Genomic DNA, 21,497 nt, shown 5'->3' with positions numbered 1-21,497 from the left:
AGGTCAAGCCAACATCCACCAGCTAACCTCAACTTTGTCTCTAATTTTTTATGTATTTACAAAAAGCGTATTGCCTTGTGTAGATATGATATATGTTGTTATATTTAGGAAATCATTTTAAACCAACTCAAAAAGATGTCCTTCATTCTAATAAGGGGAAAAAAATGCAAAATAGTGCGAGTGCAGCTACAAGAAATCATCTTATGGTGAGCCGGTACCACGCATGTTTTTTTCCCAGCTCATCGTCCTGCGTGTTAGGCGAGGATGTGGGACAGGCCATTGAAGTCACATTCAGCTGCAATTCTACTTGCCACCTCAATTCTAATTCTAATTCAAGAATGAAATTGGAATTTAGGGGCCATTCTCAATTCCAGTCAGAATTTTCTACAGCGCTACTTGAGCCGTGCAGCTCTTCGGCACACCATCTGTTCAAATAGCTTTGTGTCTTTGACTGACTCGTGCACTTAAAAAGTTGTATTGCACTTTAATAAAGCAATTTTCATGACGGAGAACCAGTCCTCCACAATCTAATTGTGTACGCAAAGGATAAACAGGCGTTTTCTTCAAATGCAGCAATAAGTTGATGATTCAAATCACAGTCAGGTAATATTTAGCTCTAATTTGCCTCGGGATTACAATGTGCTGCACTCTGATATCCTTTTGTTGCCGGGGTGTGCTTGGCAGCTTTACCGTGTTTATGGCGTGAGCAGATATGAGATCCGTGTGCTTTACAGTGTTGCCAGAAGCCCTCGAAGCCACAGTTTGTATGTGCGCACAAAGAACCTGCATGGATGGCTTATATTTTTTCAAAATATACAGTAAATGCATCAAAACTTGAGGAAAAATGATACTTTCAATATAGTCAGTCCTGCCTCCACATACAAATGTCATCTTTATTCTCATGTGCTTTTTTTTTTTTTTTTATAGGGTCCTGCTGGTAGCAAAGGAGATAAAGGAGAAAGAGTAAGTCCCTCCACATCAGTCAATCAACGATGGTTAGAACTAATCCAGTTTTATGAAATGGAAATAATACTTGCTCAGAGTCACCAATGTCGTCTTGATTTGAAGTAATCAGTTCCCTCTCTCCTCTCATTAAAACTGTTTTCATTTTTGCACAAGCATTGATTCTGTTTCTGCCTTGCACTGCCTGCTTCTCGTTCAGAGGAAAGTGAATCAAATCAGTGTTCGTGCCAGAGTGATCAGAGAGAGGAACACAGTTTACTAACCTTCACCCGACCAATTTCAGCTACTTTGACGGTTATTTGTGTCCTCCTGCGCTTCATTTACTGGAAAAGAGAAGGTCTCTACAGGATCCTCCCCATCTGTATTACAATTTTGTGCCTGGTGGGCATCTTCCCAATGATGAAACTCACTTCACAGTGATGGGGTGGCTTATGATCATTTAACAGGGACAAGTTAAAACATTTATTGGAAATAGCCACATCAAATATTTAGCCACTACCACTCGCATCTGTTGTGGGTTTGTAATAAATGGAGCAGGCTGCATTTCACAAATTTGCTGGAGGGATTGAACATGCCCTGCAGACATTTTCTGGATGTGTTGAAATGTTGAATAACTTTTTACAACAAAAGAGAGCACCAGTTTGTTCTCGTTTTGGGCTCTAAATGGGGACACACCTCAGTGAATTAACCGTGGTTGGCCCATCAATTGCCCCGGAATCTTATTTCTTCATCTCACACATATCATTCGACGTCATACAAATGTTACAATACTGGTCTGGAATACACATACACATTATAGAGAAAAGTATTTGAACATGTACTGTAGATATAGAATTTATATCTATAAATGTGTTTTTCTTCCGTCAGGGTGAAGTGCAGTCCCAAGCAGCAGTGCGTGCTATAGCAAGACAAGTGTGTGAGCAGCTCATCCAGAGTGAGTGATCAGCAAAATTAAACCCCGACACTTTACTAGGTACACTTTGACACAAATCATCAAACAGAGGTTTGGAAGGTTTCATGTTTTATGTCACGTCCGTGTATATTAATTAATCTTTGAAATAAGATATAAGATACTGGCAAGATCAACCAAGTTGCCGGGTCAGGTGCATCGCGGGGGCGTTTCGGCCTCACTGTCAAGTAGGCGCACCGGATGGAGACGCGGGCTGCGTTACTTTTTCTTGTCTAGTTGTATCATTGGAATACACGGCGGGCCGCAAATGGCCCCCGCCCCGGACTTTGGACAACCCGGTTGTAAACTGAGAGGGGAAACATAAATGCTCCTACTACCTTCTTGCTTCATCATCATCATTATCGTCATCTCTTCCTGTTTGCAGGCCACTTGTCACGCTATAACTCCATCCTGAACCAGATCCCAGTGCAGTCATCAGCGTCAGTACGCACAGTGCCTGGACCACCTGGTGAGCCTGGCAGAAGAGGCCCCCCAGGACCTCAGGGAGAGCAAGGACCATCCGGCAGACCCGGTTTCCCCGGCTCGAACGGACAGAGTGGACAACCAGGAGAGAGAGGTGAGGTTTGAGTGACAAATAAAATAGGACAGGCTCTCATCTAGAAAGGATGACACGTGTCAAGATGGAGACAGACACAAATGAAATTCCTGTCAAATTTAAATAAGCATGTTCTCTTGTCAAATTGGTTTCAGCTCATTGTCAATCCTTCACATTCTGCATAATCTTTTTGTGCGTTTAGTGCAGTGATTCCAGGAAATTATGCTATTTCCCTTAATTGGTCCCAATTTTGTTTTTCACCACAAATAATACAATTTGCCAGGGATGTACAATGACCCTTTAAACAATTACATGTTTGTCCATTAGAATACATAGAATGCAGACGTTCCAATTAACCTAATCTTGACTTGTTGCCAATCATAGAACAGAATAATTGCGGTGAGTGCCACATTTCACAGTGCGTCATAAATACGTGAGTAGAGATAAGAGCATCATTACCGCAATACATTTACTTTTGGTGACATATTTTTTCGCTGATGTGCCCTGACATTTTTCCATTGTAAAATGTGTTATGGCCCCAAAATGGTTAGGAAACTGTAATCTTGTGCTATGTAGTAGAAATGAAAAATGTGATCGATCCCATTCTGTCCTCAGGGCTTTCAGGGGAGAAGGGTGAGAGGGGGAGTCCAGGTGTTGGAACTCAAGGACCTCGGGGACCCCCAGGACCACCAGGTGACACTAACTCCGCCACGCACCTTTTGATTGCTTTGGATTTGTTTGCTTGTTTTAAGCTCTAATGCGTTTGATACATCAACCTGGTTTTTAATATTTTTGTTAAATGTTGGTCAGAATTCACACGTTCACATCTCGTGATTTTATAATGAGTACATATCTAAATTTATTATTTGAATTTGCTAAATTGGAAAGTTAGACATGTCTAGAGTTAATTCCAATTGCATATGAATAATTTAGCTAAATTGACGAAAATCGAATCTCATCAGTTCAGGTTGAAATGTAGGAATATATTTTGTCCCTGAGGATAGGGGTGACCTTCTTTTTGCGATTTCAACTCCAGATCATCAATCTTCATGCATTGATTGCATAGGGTGACAAAGGCCTTGGTAGAAGTCCATATTCTCTTGTCCCATCAGAACTGTCCTAACACTACTCGAGTATTCCCCTGGCATGTCGAATACCAACGTACTTTGTGCTTCTGGACCTCCGTGAGTTTCTTCGAACAAAACCTTATACTGTATGTTTCAGGAGTTGAAACTGGTTGTGCTTTGCTCTCTGATGAAATCCAAAGGCAGCTTGAGGCTGTGTTGCACTTCCACAAAGGACGAGAACTTGATTTCCTCGTAAGCTTTGGGATTTGTCTGCCTCAGCATGGTGATAGCCTTGAGTGTGTATGACACATTCTTGTGATATCTATAACGTCTTTGAGTAAGACAGCTGTAACTCAAACATGAAGCATGTTTAATGAATAGGTGATTTCAAGATCGCATTGAATTCATTCAAGTTGTGGTACGTGTGCTCCACTTCAGGGCACTCGTTCAGCTTTAAAGGGCTTTGATCTGGAAACAGAAGACAAGCCCAGTTTACACAAGCAAGTAACGGCTGGTTTCTGGAGAGAGAGACAGGTCATCTATTTCAGGGTGTGTTCGGGTTACCTTACCTCAATCACCTTGAAATGGTGATTTAATCAGTGTCTTTGTGTGTGCATGTACAATATACTTTATGGTTGTCTCACTGGCTTCATAGGACCTTCTTTTCGGGCCCAGTGGAGGGCAAGTGCAAAGTGCAGTCTAACTGTGCACATGCGTGGAGTTTTCTTTCCGTTTATATTTTTTGAGACGGGCGCCGATAGAAAAGGGCGTTTGCGCCATTGTGAGTGTGAACACATTAAACAAAGACATTTACGGTCATTGTGTGGTGTGGTGCTGTGACACAAGAGTACAAGGGCTCCTTTCACATTGTTCTGTAGACCCTTTCATAAATACTGGAGGGATCTTATATTTAAGAAATGATGGCGAATGGGTCCAAATGGACCATCTCACTTTGTCAAACGCTGTAGACTTTTGCGCTTGCGCTTGCATTCTGATGGATTCCATAAAAATGAACCTTCTGGGTAAATGCTGGCTTGTTAACCGCTCTCGTCTCCTGTGGCTTCCTTTATGCAGTCGATGTGACAGGCAGCTTCTTGTATTCTTTAGTGTTGCTTTGTTGCAGTCTGAGAAAGATGATAGTTGAATGGCATCACCCACGCTTTTATTTGTCATTATTTACTAACTCTTATGTACCTGCCCGGACTTTCTTCTCAGGCTTACCAGGTGAAGGGCGAACAGGCAGTCAGGGGCCCCTCGGTCGGCCTGGGAACCCCGGGGCACCAGGGAGGCCGGGTAATCCGGGTTCCTCTGGACCAGCTGGACCACCGGGTTACTGCGACCAGAACTCTTGTTTGGGTTACAATGTTGGAGGTAAGCACACTAGCACACCAGGAAAGTACATACAAAAGGGATGGACATTACGGAAGCACAAAAGAAGTACTGATTCAGCTCCTTTGAATTACGTACAAGTAAAATAAATAAAAATGTATTTGCATTATCGTGCCAAATTTAATAAGTTGGCCCAACAACAAAATTACACATTAGCATAACAATCTGATAGTTGGAAGCAGGGACACTGCCAGGGATTTTTGGCCTCATTAAGTAAAATTGCTTGTGGACCCTTAAAATCATCATCACTTTGCCTCCTTGCCTGGGACTAAATCAGATACTCGCCAGATGTCATTTACATGCACTTGAGAATGCAATAATCAGAAAAACAAAACTTGCTTTACATGGGCCATTATCAGATTTCTTTAGGAGTACAGTTTGAATTCTATGTTTCTATGACATATTTATGCCTACTAATGACCTAAAATTGAAATTTCCTGTTATTTTCAAAACATGTAACTGCAACTGTTTTACTGCATGAGGAGAAGACAGTGGTTGGCTCTTATGTGGCAAGAATCTGTCATTGGCGTTTGAATGATAGCCGTTCCGCCACTCCTTCTAAACTGTTGCATGCACGTTCAGAGTGAGAACTGTTGAGACACTGTCACATTCATTCTGCACATTTCTTTTAACACAGATTGATATGAAAGAAGAGAATTAATCAAAATACTTGCTGTGCCGGAGCTTAGAGGACTGTATGTGTTTCACCTTAGCGGTGTTGCGGATGCTTTAACTACTTACTTGAATCTACCACATTACTCAAACCGAATTAACTCAATCCAACTGTGGTGTAGAGAGAGCAAGGGGAAACCAGATTCAACACTTAATACAATTTATTACAACCAAATAATTGCTTAATAATCTTCACTTCATATGACCAAATATAACAACCTAAATTTAGTTGGGCGCCCAAATTAGTATTACTGAATGTTCTGGCCAACGTTGCCGCGGTTACTGGTATTGAGGAGGAGAAACTGCTCCTCCGCTGGCGAGTGAGCGAGTGCACCTGCTTGTCGAACGTCGGGGAGGAGTCCAAATGGCGAGGGTGGGTGGCTGCTGCGATGACGGTGGATCCGGAAGACGCTGCCCAGTCCAATTGATGCTCACAGTCCACCGCTGTTGACTGCGACACACCGCTAATGGCTTCGGGTGTCCTCTCGTCTCCGTCGTGTGGGTTAGCCATGCGCCAGCGAGGCGGGGGAATGGCCACGTTAGTCGAGGCAATCTGACTGAGCCGAGGGCTCACAATCATTCCAGCTCCCTTTCGAACAATCGGCGTGCATTTTCGATTTCTGACACATTAACATTTTGTCCAGTCTCGTCTCATCAAAGAAAACTCGCTCTTTGTCTCGTCGTGATTTTGTTGTCAAAAAGCTATGTTTAGGTCGTCGTCGTTGACGAAAACAACCCTGATTGAAATTGCCTTCAATAATGACAAGCCTCATTTTTTCTCACTCCGTCAAACTCCCTCCACCAAAAGATGTTACTCGACGGCTGCCGCAATCAGCATAACGTTGTCCGCCTCTGGTTTTCTACACATTTGGATCCGAGTGTCCAACTGCTGTTGGACTCATAGTTGAGATAATGTGGAACCTGGTCTTCGGTTTAGAGATGGTACTCGGGTTGACTCCAAACAATGGGGGCTCTATCTCGAGCAGTCAAATTCGACATGTGCTGTTAACTTGGTGCCTAAACGGGGTACCACAAGCTCAAAATGACTGAATGAATGGCAACAGCAAAATCAGCGATTTGGCATCGACAGAAAAGATTTGGCAGATTTAACATGGGCGTAGTCCGCCGACTGAGCTCTGCTGCTTATCCCACAAATGCATGTTTGGTACAGATTTGGCACCATTTAAAAGGTAAATAAATAAGCTGAGGATTTATTGTCAGAGAGTTTTGTTTTGACAAAGAAATCATTTACCAGTACCAACATAAATTTGAAAGTGACTCTTTCTTTCTTTCTTGAACTTTGTGTTTTTGTTAGCTGTAAGCTATAATTATCAAAACAGTTTTAATATATACGTTTCACTTTTGAATTCAACTACTAAATTCCTTTCCTACAATTGAGAGGCACCTGCACTACATGAATCTAATTGAGTGAGAATTGCGCAATTTCCCAACGTAATCTCACCTCAGTTGCAGTAGTAGTTGTATCCAAAACTATTTTCATGACACTAAATGACCTTGTTTTTCTGTTTCTAAGCCTAATTAATTTGGAATGAATATTTATTCTTCCAAATGTTGTACTTTTTAAAAATTCATGCAGACATATCAAACTCCTATTTCCACCCAATTTGAGGAGTAGAATGCAGCTGCTGCATTTTGTGAAAAAAAAAAATAGATATTAAAGGGGACAATGTAGACAGTGGCGATTGGTTCTCACGATGTTATTGTTCAAATAAACCTCTCAGACATTGCACACTAATCTGGCTTTTAGAATTGTTGCACTGACAAGTTTATGTATTCAACAACTGTCTGAGTTTGTGGTTCGGTAAACAAACCCCAACCCAGATAAAAGGCAGATTTGAATATTGATAGTGATGAGGCGGCTGCATGTCTGCTCGACTTGCTTCACAGCAAAGCTATCACACCTCGAAAAGCTTTTGACACCTGTGTCATCCCGATCGTCTTCTAAAAGTGGCTGACGCTGAGACTTTCATTCATCAAGCTGCAATTCATATTCCTGAAAGTTATTCAGTCGCTGTTTTTTTTTTCTGTTTTTTTTTTTGGAAAAGCCTCATCAAGTTGTTCTGAATTGTTTGTGGATAAAATGTTACATCCGTGCGTAATAAACTCCAGCATTTGTTTGTTCTTTGCATGTCATATTTCATTATATTCACTATTGTTCTTCTACTAAACTGGAGTGTCAACTACAAGACATTCAAACAACCTCAAAAACTGTGTTAAAACTAATATGATGTGAAGCAATTTCACGCGTTCTTGCATTGCTTAGCACAGGGTCGTCAAACTCATTGTTGTCGGGGGCCTTTTTGTAGTTTCAGTTTCCCGCAGAGGGGCATTATGACAAATGTTTAATCTCCTCATATTATCACATACAGTATGCACAAAAACTGATGGATGCATAACAAGTTTTGAAATCAGATGACAAGGAGTTTGACTGTTCAAGATTTTTTTTTTGAGATTTTAGCAAGAATCACGGGAGTTGACGAACAAGAGGAAACATAAAATGAAGTGGCGGGCTTAAGCTTCTTAGATGTGGTTTGGAGTAGAGGTTTCTAATGTGTATATATATATATATATATATATATCCATCCCAGTTCAACACTAATCATTTCCTCTGTCCTCTGCAAGTTTGAGAGTTGGAACCATCTGGTGCCTTTGTGACATGAGGTAACATCTCGTTTCCTTCTTCCCTTTGCTCCTCTTCCTCCTCCACGACTCAAGTTCAACGAGACTATGGGAATGATTACTGAGGAGCGTTCTCCAGCTGTCCTCCTGTCCTTCCTCTGCATCCTGTAGATTCAAAGACTTCCTCAAGACCTCCATCCCCCCTTTGCGATGGAGAGTTGCAAGCATTTAATACTTCATTCCTGCAGGAGTGTTTGTTTTTGTTTTTTGTTTGTTTTCAGGATCACTTCATATTTTCACATTGTGGATTTTTTATAAAAAAAAAAAAATAAATAAATAAAAAACAGGGAGGGGCGGGGGGGAAAAATTCAGCCTTGCTTTGCTTTTCCGGCACCATATTTTGACAATCTCTGAGGCAACCCTGGATTATAGTTTACCAAAAAAAGACCATAATGCTGTTATTATGTGCACACAATGCTTCATCCCGCAGCCTCTTTCAAATCTCTTTAGCGCTTAATCTCGTCTTTCAAGCCCACAAGCAAGTGATGAGTTCTTCTTGCTTGTTGGCTACTTTATTCAATTCACCTGCTAAAAAGATGGGCAGAACCCCCTCGGATTTGGGCCGTCGGATTGGGTTGTCACTTTTTCAACCTCTGCATGCTCCTCACATTGCTTCAAACCCTCTCTTCTCAAAATGGTGGCGGGCAGCCGATTTTTTTTTTTTTTTTTTTTTTTTTACCAACCCCAACACCCCCCGGTTCCATGTAGCCCCACTAAAAACAAAATTGATAAGAAGTAATATCTTTTTATAATTGATTGACATCAACAAATTTATCTTGCAACAGATAAGGTGTCATTGCTTTCCTTCTTCGTCATTGATATGTCCCCCCAACTAGCAACAACAAGAAAGCCACCTTAGGAAGAGGATTACAACTCTGATGGTGGGATTTTTTGGGGGGGTGAAAAAGTCCTCCAGTAAACTCTAACAACTCTGCTCCTTGCACTCCCTTGTGGAGAACTTTCCTCAAGTCTGTGCCACAACTGATCGCCAATGTTCCCTTCACCCTCCCACAGTCCAAACTTTGCCTCATGGTGGCTACCAACCCTACAATCCACCCTACCACCCTTCCGCAGTAGCGTACAACAACGACCAAGGAGCCCGAGATGACGAGGAAGAAGAGGAAGAGGAAGGTGAAGAGGACCCTTATTACCATGGTTACGCCCCTCGTCCCTATCGCTACGGTTACCGTTCTGAACCCTCCCACTCGGAAGATGTGGAGCTGCGGTCGCCCGGCGTGGTCAGGAGGTTGACCTGAGACGTCGTCGTCGTCGTCATGGAGGAGAGAGAAAAAGACGGCGCACTCACCTCAAGTGCTTGAGTTCTTCACACACACATACAGCCGAAGCCCCTGCGATCAAGACGCCCCCACCCCTAGCCTCTCCCCGATGTTCGCTCCACCTGTTGAAACAATGTAAATATCTCTGTGGACTCTTGTATAATATTGCAAAAAGTGCCTGATCTTTGTTTGTTTGTAATCGTCAAGGTGAGACGACTTATGGAAAGCCATTTGAGCATTTACTCAATGTGCTGGGGTCCATGTACTAGAAAACATGACTCGCTAGTTAGTTACAATTCAGCATGAACAGTGAAATATTTGATCCTTTTTGTGAGCTTTAGTCAAGATTCTTACTTACACAGCATCATGGCCGAGAGGTCGTTATTTATCAAACCATGCACAGTCAGGGTTTCGTTTGATAAAATGCACACATGATGTTCCAACAATTATCAACGCAATTATAATGCAAGCAGGAACAAATTAAAGCAATAATTAGAATTGTGAAGAATTCAAATTGTGTTGTGTCATCGTGTGTTGTTAGATTTGAACAAATGAGTCGTCGATCTCCAGTGTGAAAATACGGTGACAATTGATTCAAATAGACGTAAACTTTGAGTACACAAAAGCCAAGAAAAATACAATACCTAGTGAATTAATCCTCTGTAAAATTGAGATTTTTTTACTTTTAGCTGCGTCTCCGCTCAAATAAAATGTGCATACGTGTCATTTTATGCCATGACACTGAAAAACTTGAGGCTCCGCCCCTGACAAAAGCGTTGTGTAGAAATACGGTCGTTGAAAAACGCTAATATTAAGACAACTTGTTCCACTCATGAGCTGAATTGTCTTCGTCGTGTGGATGGAGCTCGCTCTGTAGATGAACCTTCAACTGGATTTAGAATAAATGATCAAACAGCTTTCCGTAACCACCCACTCATCTTCACGAACGCGTCCTTGTATTTCAAAAGATGAACGACGAGCTGGTACCACTTGTACAGGCAGCTTTTTACGTTGACTAAACATCACCTGCTGATTTGTTTCGGCGTGTTCATCTTTATCGGCCGTGTTCACACTTAGTTCGCTTGAAAGAGTCCCTCGCTGCGATTGCTCGGCATGTGTGGTTCCGCTTCAAAATTTGGGATTTTAAAGATGTTAAGTATCTTCCAACCATGGAATAAGCTTAATGTCACTTGAAGTTTAAAAACTGTGATCAGTCTTCACTAAAATGTGTGGACTTGTCTACTTATGCCTACTTCAAATGCTGGATATATTGGTAAAAATGCTCACTACAGAAGCTTGATGTCACTTAATGAGTGACATCCATAAAATCCAAAATATAGAGGTGGTCAGTTTTATGATTTCAGAGGTTGCAGTGGGACATCTGTATGTCCACATGAATTTTGGTGACAATGGATCATGCATTTTTTTTTATTTTTTTTTTTTTACATTAGCGACGTCAAGCTTTCTTATGCTCACGTTAAGCGTTTTAAACTGTCCCTTTCCTCGCTGCCTGTGCGTGGGTGAGTGCTGGGCATCCTAAAGCGCTTAGTCAAATACATTTTACAAGCTTGTCGCTGATATCTCAAAGTGAAGAGCAAAACAAAATGGGGAAAAAAATATCCAACCCCTGTGCAGACAAACTTTGGTCAATTTTCTTTAGTGCTCATCTCAGTCTGACTTGATCATGTAACTTTGAATTGTCGTATGTTGGTTAAAATCGTAAATTTTAGACCCGTGTGAGTCAACAAGTGTGAACACCGCCTTAATCGAAAAGTGATTTTGCTGTACAGTGTTCTGTTGTTTACATCTCCTCGGCTGAATGCATCGAAACCCTCCCCAAGTTACCTGAACACTGTGGAATACTTAAGTTGTTTTAAATTCTATTGTTACTACTCAGTGTTTGTGTTGTCATAACTGAACAAACGTGTGTGTGTGTGTGTGGCATTTTAGTCTCAGCACAACATTTGATAATCATCACGTGAGCAATTAGGTTTGAGAGACCTAAAGAGGTCAGAGTGAGTTCAAAAACAAAAACTGTCTAAATGTTAAATCTTTTGTTTCCAATGTTGGTGTGGTGGACTGTTCATATGCTTGTTCTCTGTTTTTGTCCCAACCGACCTCGACGTAAACAAAAAACAAGGTCACAAATTCACGTCTTGACATGGCATGCCATCAAAATAAAATTATTTGATATCAAGCAATCCAATTGTCTCGAAACGTGGTGGACATTCAGCTGATCAGTATTTTTAATGGTTGAACGTTAACTTTCAGAGGGAAGCTGTTTGCCTCAAATCACATCGTCACACCTGATATTGAAAAGGTCTTGATCAAGGGCTTTGCAGATCTGTAATTAATCCGTCAGCACACTCTCATATGATTAAAACCAAATAGGCCACAAAACAACTCATGATTAGGAATTTTCAATACCTCATGTATTAAGTTCGTTCACCTCGATTGGGCATCAAATTAAATACTAAAATCACAAAATGAGGCAAAGAATGTCTCACCACATGGCATGAAGTGTGGCATAGGAATCGTTGTGGTGTTTACTTTTTTATTTTCATGCCGAGTTGGGTCTTGACTTCTTCAGTTGACAGTCAAACAAAACCAGTTGAGACTCATCCGCAAGCACAAAAACAAAACTTGAGCTGCCGGCCGACCGGCATCTTTTCTGTTGTTGTTTTTTACCAGAACATCAAACGTGTCTCAACGCATGAATGTATTTATTTTGTTGGATTTTATAACCAATAAATCTGTAATGAGACTATAACTGATGCCTCTGTTGTTTGTGAATATTACACAGAAAATGCTCATGCGGTACATTTGAGAAAAAAAAATCAATGTCTTGAATTCTTTATTAGTCTAGTTTGCAACAAATGTACACACTGACAAAGAAAAACGGCATAATTGGTGACATCGTCAAGAATGTATGTGTGGGAGTCAAATGTCAACAAGAAAAGTGCCGTTAAACACAACGGGAGAATTAGTTGTGAAGCTGCAAACACGGCAGCGTTGTGGCATTATTGCACCTTCCTTTGGCTTCTCACTCCATCTTGAAGTCTTCAGGTCTGCCGAGTGGAGAGAAGACAGAAAGAAGCGCATTTCAAATTAGAGCAGGAAATAAGGCCACACATACGACGAAGAGCAAGGTGATGGATGACAAGTCACGCAGATTTTATCCATGTTTGTTTTTGTACTTTGAAAACGATGCCAAGCACTACATCATTTTTTTTTTGTCTGTTGTTCGTCTTTAATCTCAGGCCCGAGTCAGATTTTATCAGGTGGTGTTTTGGTTTCATGGCAGCCTTTCAACTATAGCTCTCCGTTTATGTTGTCTGCATGAACCATTTAAGAGATTGTGCGTCCGTCCGTGTGTGCGTGTGTGTCTGCTCCCAGTTCCTGAGAGAATATTAACTAAGTGTCCATAAAGGGCAATGATTAAAATTGCCCTCAGTGACCCCAAATGAGTCGAAAAGACAGAGTGAATATTAACAAGGTGAAGGCTCCTCTCGTGAACAAAGCAGTTTTAGCTTGACCTTGACGACGGCGACACTGATTGGCTGACGACTGGACCAGTAAACAATACCAGCTCGCTTTCATTTATTACCACACGCACGCACACGGATGGCAATTGGCGACACGGAGCAGAGGCCAAATAGGGATGGGGCTTGCGGATAATGCACTAATCCCCCTCTCAGCTCGGCATGCAAATGTAACTATTTAACAGTTCAGCGTTGGTCAACGTTTTTCAGCATGAGACTCAAATTGGCAATTTCTTCCACAGCACCACAACAATTATACAGTGGCATAAATGCAGCCATTATTTTATTACAACAAACATGATAACAAAATGTACTTGTGTGTCTGCTTGACAAATTGACTTTCTACAAATTGTGAGCAGTCACCAATCAAAGGTGCAATTAAACAACCAAAAGTACATGTTTTTTTTCTGCCCTTCACAGAAAATGTCTGCGAGTGAGCTGTTCTGAATTTTGCCAACGTCATCCGAAGTGCATGACAATCGGATGTAGCGTATGTGCATCATTGCATTTAAAACTTGGAGCGGCACACTTGAGAAACGGATTTGTGAGAGGCCAGCGCCAGTTGTCACATTGAACTGAAATGACTCACGTAGATGTGAGGAAATGCAGAGTTCAAAAGAGTTTTGTCCTAGTCGATATGGCATGACTCTTTCTTGTGACTGGCTTGATCATTTAGTCTCAAAAATTGCCAAGCAGATGATATGTGGAAATATGTTTCGTTCCTGGCATTACATTTTTTTTTTTTTAAATTACACGAGAAGAACAGCTCAGTTCTCCCCTCCTCATCTTCACCCTGCCATAACAACCGCAGCCACGGTGACACATACTGGTGCTGATTTGCACCCGCCTCTCAGACGTCCTATTTAAAGATGCAAAATCATCCATTGCAATTCGTCTCAGGTTTGATAAATCAAATTATGTGTGCTAAATTAATCTATATGCATATACTCCCCACAGATGTGCAAAATTGACTGCGCAGCAATGAAGTCCATTTGCCCGACGCAATACAGGGTGTGATTCAGATTCCACATCAGTGTGACTGAGCAGTCAAAGTTTGCATTTTGGCATTAAAAAAAAAATATGGCTCATAGTCATTACATTTTAAATGATTTTTCTTGCTAAATAGGGTGACTGAGTACAGGCAACTGTGTATTAAAAAAAACTGCAACAACTCTTCTGAGGGAGCCACTGCTTAGGAGATGAGTTGGTATGAAAAAGAACAAGCGTCAAGTTAATGAACCGGTAGGCTGGCCAATGACCCGACGGGAAGAGGATGTTTACTACGTGCGGGGCCACATGGTGACAACATGATGATTACTATAATGGCAGCAAACTCAGTCTTCACTGTCATCATCCTGCAGAAATACTTTGACAAGCCATGAATACGATTATGCTGTCCCTCTGACAAAAAGTAGCTCAGGTGAGACATTTTCAGCCTTTCAAAGTTTGTCACAGGAGCTGTCTGAACAAGACCTGCAAAATAGCGCGTGACGTCCATCTAAATCAAAGCCAGCACACACCAGACAACACAAATGAAACTGAAGAGAGTCACATAGTGCAACTGAACCGACACAAGAAACAAACGCAGTAAAAGGTTTGCTACAAACACAATTCCAGCAGCCTGCAAACTTCAAGTAACCAAATCAAGAATGGCTTTTGGAAAGACCCAAACCCAGAACCAGATTTAAACCAGGGTTATTTTTTAATTGTTCGTTTTTAGTTGTCAGTATTTATTTCATTTTGACTTGACTTAATTTTAATTAGTTTTTATAGGGGCGTTTGTTATTTTTTATTATTTAGAAAGTGCTTCATTTTCATTAGTTTTTTGGTTATTATTTGTGCAGTATTTGTGAAGTGCAACATTAAAATAGCTTACTAACTATTGTTCAGCCAATAATATGGAAATACACACATACATAAAATAAACTCTTAAATATAATTTCATTTTTGCTACAATTTTAGTAGTTTTAGTTAGTTTTCACTGTTTTTAAAAAAAGAAATCGTTTTTACTTAATTTCACTAAGGACATTTTTTTTTCAATTTTAGTTTTACTTGTTTTGTCAGTTTTCATAAACTTTAATAAACTTGATCTCGTCCAGTTGTCACATGATCACATTAAAAGAGATGGTATAGTGCTTTGAGCCAAGAGACTTACTGTCTTCTAATATTTATTTTATATGACTCTGATATTAAAATACTCCAGTCTGTACTATAATAATTCAGTTGCTTTATTTCCCATAATGTTAAGCCGATTAATTTGTTAAAATGCCATAACGCGTGTACAAACAATGTTTTACGTAGTTTTTTTCAAACTGTCATACAACTGTCTAATAAAACTCAAAATCATGCTAATCCAGCATTTAATGAATGCCTACATGCATAATGGTAAGGTAACAGCAAGGAGTTTGCAGGGTGATACTGGCCCCTAGTGGCATTTTATATGTATTGCTATGATTAAATCGTGATACTGTAATCAGGATTGCAATGTTAATTGATTGTATTGATAATATAGGGCTGCCACAAACGATGAAAAGAAAACAGTCGCTAACTTCCAGAAACGACTTTCCCTAAGTCAGAAATTAAACCGGGCGTCAGCCGCAATGTACTTTATTTTTAAATGCTCGTTTATCACTGCCGTGCTGCAATGAAAGAGAGGTTTACACCATATTAACTAATTTTGTGAAATGCTTACGGAGTTTAATGCTAACACGGATCCAAGATGAAACTCAATTACCCAAAATGCTTCCGTTTACATCCCGGATAACTCAGATTACCACTACTGCACACTTTTTGAAGCACACAACTTCTGGGGTTTCACTGTATTTATGTTTAGACTTTTTACGTTGCCACTAAAGACTCCCTCGAGAGCCTGAGTTAGCTCCATTTCTTTATTACATGAGCAGCTGCAGCACTTTTAACCATCTGGAGCTTTCCCTCAACAGCGGCCAAGAGTTTGGAACCATCAAGTAAAATGGCCATCAACTCAACATCGCCCCCTTGTCGCTCTTGACCAGTTTCAAGAAACAAAAACATGACACTGTTTCTGGCCAGTGTTATTAGCCAGTCCCAGCATTCATCTCATGTTGTGTGTGATTTTGTACATACGGCGTCCAGAGTCTGGGGAAGGCATCGATCTCCTCCTGTGTGTATTCGCTGAGCTTCCTGGGAATTTGTCTGGGCTGAGGCAGCTCCTCTGTCAGGTTGGCTCGGATGTCTTCGGGCAGCTCCTAGTAATGGACAGAGACCAAGTTAGAGAAGGCGTGCAGAATGTTGATAAATAACGGGATGTGGAAAGTCAAGGGAAATAAACTTAACCACCATTTTTTTTTTTACAAGTTTCAGAACAATCTATGATAGATGACAATTTTTTTTAAACTTCTTAAAACACACCTACATTTAATATAGTACTGTTTTCCGTAGTGGCTGCTTTCACGCTTGCTGCCAAGAAATCGAGGACTATCTTATAACATCACTTAAACAAAATGAAAGGAAGACTCTTGCTCGTGGCAGCTCTCCAGATAAGAAGCACAATGCGCTGGCTTCAAGCAGTTTTTTACTCCCAGTGTTTGCCAGTTTACTGAAAACAGGATGAATGAAACCACACACAACAGCACAGCACAGTCTAATTAAACAGAAAGAGGAGAACTGAAGGTTCTGCGTCTTGCTCAAGAGCACCTCGAGAGTGCTCAGGGAGCAAACTGGCAGGTCTGCAATAAGCATCTCTAATTTCCAGACTTATACGGCAATAAAGACACTTTCACTTTTCACGCGCGCCCCCGAGTCAAGTCCTTACCGACCGCTACCTTTTAAACCTTAGCACGACCTGAAGATATTACTCTCCAAGGCCTCTCCACCGGCTTATTAATGACTCAAGGTGGGTGGAGATAAATATTCATTAAGGGCGCCAACAAAGCCTAAGACAGGGTTGGGCAAACTACGGCCCGGGGGCCACATGCGGCCCGTTAAACGTTTTAATCCGGCCCGCCAAACTTGAAAAAAATTTAATGAATAAACCATGTTAATGTTTTATTTTCTAAATACTGTGGTTTTTCAAAGACATATATTGTTGTAATGCTTTTGTTCACTTTCATTTCAAATTAAATGTATTTTTTTTTCTCCAATGAGGTGAGGTTATCAAAACACTCCATCTGCTCCGGCCCCTTTGTCAAATTTTAGAACACATTGTGGCCCGCCAATCAAAAAGTTTGCCCACCCCTGGCCTAAGACAAAAATACCATGGCATCAAATAGACACTTCACATGCCACTCGAGGGAATTACTAGCATGCCCCCCCCCCCACAATGAAACATCTTTTTTAATGACTAGTTCATTAAAGACGCATACTACGCAGCAGGGGCTGGGGGTCACTTTTATCATCATGTGACAAAATCTGATCAAAATCCGATGATGCTTTTATGGTGCCAAACCATTATAATGGGTTTGCTGTGAAAATTACATTTGTTCCAGTCAGTTATCTGATTGATAATGTCTGTCCTCTTACACGTGTTAAAGCTGCAGACTGACGAGGGAAGCAAGGTTCAGTCATATGGCGCCACCTATTGCAGTCAGAGGTTATTACAAGAACAAAATTGATGCGGCGGATTTCGGTGTACAAAGGGGTAAAATAGAGACATTATGAAAATTGTTTTGTGAAGTAGAAAGAATAGATTTGTAATATTAAAAATTGTTATTAGCTTGATATTTCTAAACATAAAAGGAAACAAGTCATAGGTTATCTCTAAGGATTTGGGTTTTGAAACCGAAAGGTCACAGTTCGACTCCCACCGCAAAATGCAAAAATGGCAATTAGTTTTGGAGAGATGCTAGTCTGCCTCATGACTACGGTGGAGGTGCCCTTGAGCAAGGCATCAAACCCACTCTACCCAGATTGAGGTGCAGCATTGTTTGTGTGGTGTGCAACACAAAGATTACAGCAGAGCATGAGATGGATTTTCCCATGAGAGATTTTGATTGAAAAGAAAAAAAACTCAATAAAGTTGTCAGAGAAAAGTGGCCATGCTAGTAAATTTAATAATTAATTCCAACATAAAATTAATGCCACAAACTGATACCAGGGGCAACTCTCCCTCTCCAATTTATTCTTGTAAATTTACACCAGTTCTTCTACTGTAGTTTGTCGCTCGTAAAAAAAAAAAAAAAACATTTTTAATATGGTAACAAAAATGTCATTCTTTGTGTCACTGTTTGGTCATGGGTAAATAGGAAAGTACTGTAACTTTATAAAAGGTGTTTTCACTGTCAAGATGTCTTCCTTGTTTACATTTTGATCAAATGTACCAATTTTTTTTTCATTTAGCTTCGACATTAAGATGTGTTTGAGTGCTGATGGGTACGTACGTCTTCACAAAAGATGTGTAAGCGCTGCATCATGGTACGCCTGTGCAGGTTCCTGGGCAGCATGCCGTACACGGCTAACTTCACAATCTGGTGCAAGGAGAAATGTTTGACACGAGCTTAAAGAAAGTATTTTGCAAAAGAGAAAAAAAATAACAGAGTATAATCATTTTTTTATTTTATTTTTCTCTAGGAGTCAAATCCAACAAAAATAGATGTTAAAAAAAAATCTTCAAATCTTTGGAAAATAAACTAAGAGCACTGATGTGCAGGAATAATAAGCATTGTTCATAGGGATGTTGTGATGTCAAAATTGCCATTATCGTCGTTGTCATGTCATATTTACAGCAGCTAATCTGTTAAAAATCTTAAATTCTTTATCAGTTGTACAGTTCCAGCACCCTCTGGTGGTTAGTTTAGATGGGCAGTTTAATTTGAAATACAGTATTTTCCGGATTATAAACCGCTCTTTTTTTCCTAGATTTTGAACCATGTAGCTAATACAACGAAGCGGCTTTTCTGTGGATTTTGTGTGGCAATAGTGCTCTTCTCTTTTTTCCAGGCGAGGGCGCACCAGTGTTTTCTGAGCAAGTATGAAGTTCAATTATGGCATCACAGAACTCTAGATTTAAATGAAGGATGCTGTTCTACTGGCAAAATGCAGAATTCAGCTCTAATGTTCGCCTCACAACAGTCAGCAGTTAGTTGTGTTAAGTGTCAATGTCGGTAAACATGAGTCCATAAATATGTAGAATTTCCTTTTGCGTTAATCAAAACTCTAATCAAAAAATAATGTTAAGGTGTGAACAGGGAAAAGATGGAAGGTGTGTGTGTGCTGGCAGGTTTTTCGGGTGCTTACAGCCTTAGGATCTCTTTGATGGAGCTGAGCAGCCGTGACTTGCTTGAAGCTCCCGGGATAGCTTGGAAAAAGACAAACAAGACACATTCAGTAGGGAGTTTGTCGCTTTATGGGCTCTGAGATAAATGTTTGGTCACGACAGAGTAGTGTTTCCCAACCTTTATTATTGGATAAACGGCCTGGCACACCATCCATCTTAAATCCCCCAAAAATGTTTTGAAAAAAATGCTGATAAAAATTCAATACGTGTTTCCCAATATGCAAAAACAGTCGGGGAATATTTATGTGTGGGTGGACAAATAAACAAAAAATAAAGACACATCTGTAGTGAATAAATAACTTTCAGAGCAAATCATTTGAATTTGTGGATTTACAAGGCACACTTAATGATCTCTAGTTAATGGCTGGGAATCACAATTTTGTGGACCTTTCTAAATGAGATGTTTGTCTTCCGCTCACCCAGTGTGCGATGAGTAGACTTTCTGCTCCCATTTGTTTCCAGAGAAGGCAATGTGTTTACTGTTTATTACCACTACATGGTCACCAATATCACCTGCACATAAAGGTAATATACAGGTCAAACCTCAGCACAATAATATGATGACAGATGTAAAAATAAAATGCAGAATGTGTTATTTACTACTACCACAGTTCATCCCTTTAAGGGTTGCTCTCAAGATGGAACCTAGCTCAGCTGACTTTGGGCAATAAGCATGGTACACGCTGTCTAGTGACCAGTCAATCACAGTGCACACAAACACACTCAAATTCACACCTATGGATAATTATGAGTCTTCAATTAACCCAACACATGTTTTTGGAATGTGGGAGGAATTACCAGGAGAAACCAATGCAAGCACAGGTAGAACATGTCAACTGCACACAGAAAGGTCTAAGACAGTATTCAAACCCCAAATCTTTGACAGTACGCCTGGCAGCTACTGTAAGGCACGTTAACAAGAGTTAACATTCAGGTTTACTCTTACGGATGCAGTGCGTATACGCGGGAAAAAGAGAAAACATAAGATTATAACATAATTAAACTGTGAGTTGTTAATCTATAATTCAACTTTGTTTCACAAATAAATAACAAAAAAAACCTCCATCGCTCTCTCTCTCTCTCTCTCTGTCTGTCTGTCTGTGTGTGTGTGGGTGTGGGTGTGTGTGTGAGTGTGTGTGCGTGCGTAATAACCTACTGAGTGCATGGTAAATCGGTTTGTGCTTCCCTTGTAGCCTGACAGAGCACATGGTGGCTATTTTCCCAGGAGGCTGCATTCTGGCGTCGATCAGGAACCACGAGCGAGCAAAGGTAGCCCATTGCTACAAAGACGGAGAGATAAGTTACAACATTACATGAGGTTATCCTAATGAAACAGGTTCGGCACGTATCACAGTCATCTTTTAAAGACTTAATTCTACTCAATTGTTCTATATTAAATAAAGTGACACGTTAATCCTCCAAATGAAATCACAAGTGGCACAAAATAAATCTACAGTGAGTAACTATTAATATTTAATGCGACATAAAAATATAGAAATGCTACATCTTATCACACAAGTAGACAGATCCATGTTTTGTATGTGGACACATAGACAGTAACTCAGTCGATCTTGTTCATGATTATTTAAGTGATAATAATTGACAAATTGCATCATAGGATTGTTAAATGGGTTGCATGTAATATCGTCTTGAATTAAACGACTTGACACGGATGTGTTGTGCAAAAATTAGGATTCCAGAAGAGACGCATAACATAATACATTTTATTTGAACTGATTCAATTTATAGTTAAGTTCATCATTAATTTTATATATCTATTTTACAAGACACGAATAAACAGAACAAATGATTAGTTAGTTAATCCCTTACGTATAAAAGAATGAGTATTCGTCGTTAATTTAAATGATTTATCTCCCACCTATCCAATGGAACCGCACATTGCTAGCAAGATATATGACATCGTGGGCTGTCTATTAAATGTAACAGCACGAAAATGTGACCAAGATATGAAATACGTAAAATCATTACCTGGGCAGATCGTGAAAAACTTGACATTTTAATAACACTAAAAGCTCATCTTCGTAGAGCTTTGACCCTCAACGTGAGTGAAGGCGCGTTATGGATATTTACTCGTGTGAAACGCAGTGTTGCAATAAAACATTCCGCAT

The 21,497-nt window shown here is 40.3% G+C and overlaps 2 protein-coding genes across 2 annotated transcripts in view; one reads left to right on the top strand and one right to left on the bottom strand.

Moving 5' to 3' along the window:
- The window catches only part of col14a1a (collagen, type XIV, alpha 1a), a 91,664-nt gene extending 82,211 nt beyond the window's left edge, over positions 1-9,453 (top strand). Inside the window, exons 43-48 of the mRNA XM_088306579.1 lie at positions 928-963; positions 1,831-1,897; positions 2,298-2,489; positions 3,084-3,161; positions 4,751-4,906; positions 8,333-9,453. Of these exons, the coding sequence (XP_088162705.1) occupies positions 928-963; positions 1,831-1,897; positions 2,298-2,489; positions 3,084-3,161; positions 4,751-4,906; positions 8,333-8,361 (558 nt within the window). The 3' untranslated portion in view covers positions 8,362-9,453. The remainder of the gene's footprint in view (positions 1-927; positions 964-1,830; positions 1,898-2,297; positions 2,490-3,083; positions 3,162-4,750; positions 4,907-8,332) is intronic.
- Positions 9,454-12,414: 2,961 nt separating this feature from the next.
- Positions 12,415-21,390, bottom strand: mrpl13 (mitochondrial ribosomal protein L13). Its single transcript, XM_088306580.1, has 7 exons — positions 21,358-21,390; positions 20,525-20,648; positions 19,788-19,881; positions 19,329-19,389; positions 18,473-18,559; positions 16,221-16,342; positions 12,415-12,641 (listed from the first exon to the last, which is right to left on the bottom strand). Exons 1-7 carry the CDS (start codon positions 21,382-21,384, stop codon positions 12,617-12,619), a joined length of 540 nt encoding a protein of 179 aa, XP_088162706.1. The 5' UTR covers positions 21,385-21,390; the 3' UTR covers positions 12,415-12,616.
- Between the last annotated feature and the right edge of the window lie 107 nt (positions 21,391-21,497).

Source organism: Idiotropiscis lumnitzeri, chromosome 10, assembly GCF_059441095.1.
Source record: "Idiotropiscis lumnitzeri isolate Australia: NSW breed Sydney's pygmy pipehorse chromosome 10, RoL_Ilum_1.0, whole genome shotgun sequence".
Lineage (NCBI taxonomy): Eukaryota > Metazoa > Chordata > Actinopteri > Syngnathiformes > Syngnathidae > Idiotropiscis > Idiotropiscis lumnitzeri.
This window is presented reverse-complemented; position numbering and strand designations above follow the sequence as displayed.

Excerpts from the sequence above, each read along its gene's own strand:
- mrpl13 (XM_088306580.1), bottom strand. The coding sequence starts at position 21,384 with ATGTCAAGTTTTTCACGATCTGCCCAG. Across the intron at positions 19,390-19,787 it reads GTCTACTCATCGCACACTGG|CTATCCCGGGAGCTTCAAGC; the intron begins GTGAGCGGAAGA and ends TCTTTTTCCAAG. Across the intron at positions 16,343-18,472 it reads TACACATCTTTTGTGAAGAC|GAGCTGCCCGAAGACATCCG; the intron begins GTACGTACCCAT and ends GTCCATTACTAG.